Source organism: Protomyctophum parallelum (assembly GCF_964188405.1).
Source record: "Protomyctophum parallelum genome assembly, chromosome: 3".
NCBI lineage: Eukaryota > Metazoa > Chordata > Actinopteri > Myctophiformes > Myctophidae > Protomyctophum > Protomyctophum parallelum.
Window position 1 is genome coordinate 2016167 of NC_139698.1, and position 4186 is coordinate 2020352.

Below are 4186 nucleotides of genomic sequence, written 5' to 3' on the forward strand. Positions count from 1 at the left end.
AAAGGCTTCTGGGAAATGGAGGCACAATGCAAAGGCTTCTGGGAAATGGAGGCACAATGCAAAGTCTACGGTGCGTAATGACGGCCTCGTCCATTGTGCTCTGGTTCGCCGCTGTTGTCTCGCATCACAGCGCTGGAATATCTTTAGACTCAAACACAAACAATGGAACTTTTTTCCGGCGGATTTTCATGAAATAGGAGGTACAGTACGTACAATCGCGAGGGGGTGATTCTTCAGAGGGGTTCGTGAAAAACTGCGGCAGGGAAGCGACGATGTTTATTATCGATTTCCCCTGAGAGTCAATGTGTTAATGAAGGACACGTCATATTATTGAACGATTTAAAAAAAAAGAGACCCTGAATAAAAATGAAATAAGGTTTGTTGTCGCAGATGTGATGCGGAAACACTGGCGTTCGTTGCTGCTGCTCGGACTTCTGGGAAATGGAGTCACGCAAAAGACTTTACAACTAGCTTGAAACCAATGTGCTCACATCCATTCACATTATGCTCAGAATATATATACTACGGGCTCCATTATCGTCACCGCTAACCCCCTTATCCCTAAACGTCTTATCGTCACCGCTAACCCCCTTATCCCTAAACGTCTTATCGTCACCGCTAACCCCCTTATCCCTAAACGTCTTTGCCTTTTACTATTTTGCAAAAACATTTTTGAACAGTTAAAGCGGTTTAGCGGTGACGAAAATGGAGCCCTAAATGTCTCAGGAAATGGTAAGAAAAGCCTCTGTTTAGAATAGAAAACACCACATCTAAAACGATGAAAAGAAAGCTTTAAAAAAAAAGAATAATAATAAAAAATCGGTTCCTTCCTCCTCCTCCCATCACCTTTGTTAACCACTCATGAGATAGCAGGTATAGCAGCCAGCATATAGACCTATATTTAGACCTATATATAGACATATATATAGACCTATATATAGACATATAGACCTATATTTATAGACCTACATACAGCATATAGACCTATATTTATAGACCTACATAAAGCATATAGACCTATATTTATAGACCTACATACAGCATATAGACCTATATTTATAGACCTACATACAGCATATAGACCTATATTTATAGACCTACATACAGCATATAGACCTATATTTATAGACCTACATACAGCATATAGACCTATATTTATAGACCTATATACAGCATATAGACCTATATTTAGGCCAGCATATAGACCTATATTTATAGCCCTATATAAAGCATATAGACCTATATTTAGGCCAGCATATAGACCTATATTTATAGACCTATATATAGACCAGCATATAGACCTATATACAGCATATATGCCTATATATAGGCCAGCATATAGACCTATATTTATAGACCTATATTTATAGCCCTATATAAAGCATATAGACCTATATTTAGGCCAGCATATAGACCTATATTTATAGACCTATATTTAGGCCAGCATATAGACCTATATTTATAGACCTATATATAGACCAGCATATAGACCTATATACAGCATATAGGCCTATATATAGGCCAGCATATAGACCTATATTCATAGACCTATATTTAGGCCAGCATATAGACCTATATTTATAGACCTATATACAGCATATATGCCTATATTTATAGACCTATATACAGCATATAGACCTATATTTATAGACCTACATACAGCATATAGACCTATATTTATAGACCTACATACAGCATATAGACCTATATTTATAGACCTATATACAGCATATAGACCTATATTTATAGACCTACATACAGCATATAGACCTATATTTATAGACCTATATAAAGCATATAGACCTATATTTATAGACCTACATACAGCATATAGACCTATATTTATAGACCTATATACAGCATATATACCTATATATAGGCCAGCATATAGACCTATATAAAGCATATAGACCTATATTTATAGACCTACATACAGCATATAGACCTATATTTATAGACCTATATACAGCATATATACCTATATATAGGCCAGCATATAGACCTATATAAAGCATATAGACCTATATTTATAGACCTATATACAGCATATATGCCTATATATAGGCCAGCATATAGACCTATTATTCTGCCATCCTCTTGTCCTTTAAATAAAGTCATGGCCTCCGTTGGTGATGACCTTCCCCTTCTTCTTCTTGACCCTCTTGAGCAGACAGGAAGCGATGGCCAGCGCGCCTCCTTTCAGAAAGCGGACAAAGTTGTCCCCCACCAGCGGTCCCATGGCGAACAGGCCCGGCTCCTTGGTGCACTCGAAGGTGTACGGGTGGATGTCAATAGGGTTCTGCTTGCAGGAGATGGGCCTGGTGGGATCCAGGCCCAGGTACTGGCCCTGCCCCTTCAGGAAGCACAGGTTGGGGTAGGTCCCGATGAGCACCAGAGCCATGGAGATCCGGAAGGCCTTGAGGGAGCTGTTCCCCGTCAGCACGCACCTCCTGTCGGGCTGGAAGGACAGCACGCAGTGCTCCGGGAAGCTGGTGTACTCTGGGAACGGGCCGGCGGTACCGGCGGTAGTCGTGGTGGTGGTGGCGGCGGTGGCGTTGGAGGCCGGCGGCGGCTTGGAGCACATCTTGGCGCAGAGGACCGAGGAGGCCGTTCCGCCGCTCTGCTGCGGCGGGCCGTTGGAGGAGGAGGCCGAGGCGCCGCTTTCGGTCTGCGAACGCATCATGTGGTAGACCTTCAAAACAAATCAAATCAAACCTTATTTATGAAGCACATTTAAAGGGATTGTGACATTAAAACAAGAAGGTTTTGTAATTTTGTTTAGGTTTTAGATCAAATAATTAGTAATTACTTATTTGATCGCCCCAAAACATTGTGTTTATTGTCTTGAGTTGTCCTACGAGCCGAGTTGGTTTTGTCCGCGGCGTACATTTCTTTAAATAAATACTTTTTGAAAAGTGTACGAGGAAAATCAACGGGGAATTCTCTTCCGGAGACGGGACTGCGACGCTCTAGAGGGTTAGGGTTAGGGACGGGACTGCGACACTCTAGAGGGTTAGGGTTAGGGACGGGACTGCGACGCTCTAGAGGGTTAGGGTTAGGGACGGGACTGCGACGCTCTAGAGGGGCGGCCATGGCAAAAGGACTGCGACGCTCTAGAGGGGCGGCCATGGCAAAAGGACTGCGACGCTCTAGAGGGGCGGCCATGGCAAAAGCACGGTCTCCCCCATGGTTTACGGGACTGCGACGCTCTAGAGGGGCGGCCATGGCAAAAGCACCGTCTCCCCCATGGTTTACGGGACTGCGACGCTCTAGAGGGGCGGCCATGGCAAAAGCACCGTCTCCCCCATGGTTTACGGGACTGCGACGCTCTAGAGGGGCGGCCATGGCAAAAGCACGGTCTCCCCCATGGTTTACAGTGTTGTTTTCGTCGACTAAAACTAAGACGAAAAATGTTCGTCGACTACCTTTTTCACTGACGAAGACTACATGGAAACTAAATGAAAACTATGCTATGGTGACTAAGACTAAGACTAAATATACTGACAATTTCGTCAACATAAAAACTAGACTAAAATAATAGGAAGGGACTAGTGGACAAGAGATCCAGTTTCATGCTGGGTTGCATGCTGAAAATAGCAGATCTACAATCTCACAACGCGTCGCGCTGCGATGCGTTGCAACGACATCAAGGCCTGTCAAAGCACATTTTAGTCGACTAAATCAACTGTAGATTTAGTCGACTAAAATCTCATGACATTTAGTCGACTAAAACTAGACTAACACTAATACATTCCAGGTGACTGAAATGTGACTAAAACTAAGTGAAAACTATTCAAGAGACTATGACTAAAACTAAAATAGAAATTTGCTGCCAAAAACAACACTGATTGTTTACTTTGCCTCGCAAAGTGGAATGCACCTCCCATCACAATCAGAACTACAGACTCACTCCCAATCTTACGCCGTAGTCTGAAAACCCACCTCTTCAGACTCCACCATGGCCCGTAGCACTAGCCCTTAGATAGCACTTCATGTAGACTTAGATAGTATTTTAAATATAGCACTTTATGTAGACTTAGATAGTATTTTAAATATAGCACTTTATGTAGACTTAGATAGTATTTTTAAACAGACTTATAGCATGTTACGTGGACAGCACTAGAATTGCATTTTATGTAGTCCAAAATGTTTACCTTGTGGTACTCGGGGTAGTTTTTTACCTTGT

The 4186-nt window shown here is 42.5% G+C and overlaps 1 protein-coding gene across 1 annotated transcript in view; it reads right to left on the bottom strand.

Moving 5' to 3' along the window:
• Positions 1-2104: 2104 nt before the first annotated feature.
• osgin2 (oxidative stress induced growth inhibitor family member 2) overlaps positions 2105-4186 on the bottom strand; it is a gene marked incomplete at its 3' end in the record, with an annotated part of 16389 nt that continues 14307 nt past the window's right edge. Inside the window, exon 7 of the mRNA XM_083760484.1 lies at positions 2105-2692. Coding sequence (XP_083616610.1) covers positions 2105-2692 — 588 coding nt within the window. The remainder of the gene's footprint in view (positions 2693-4186) is intronic.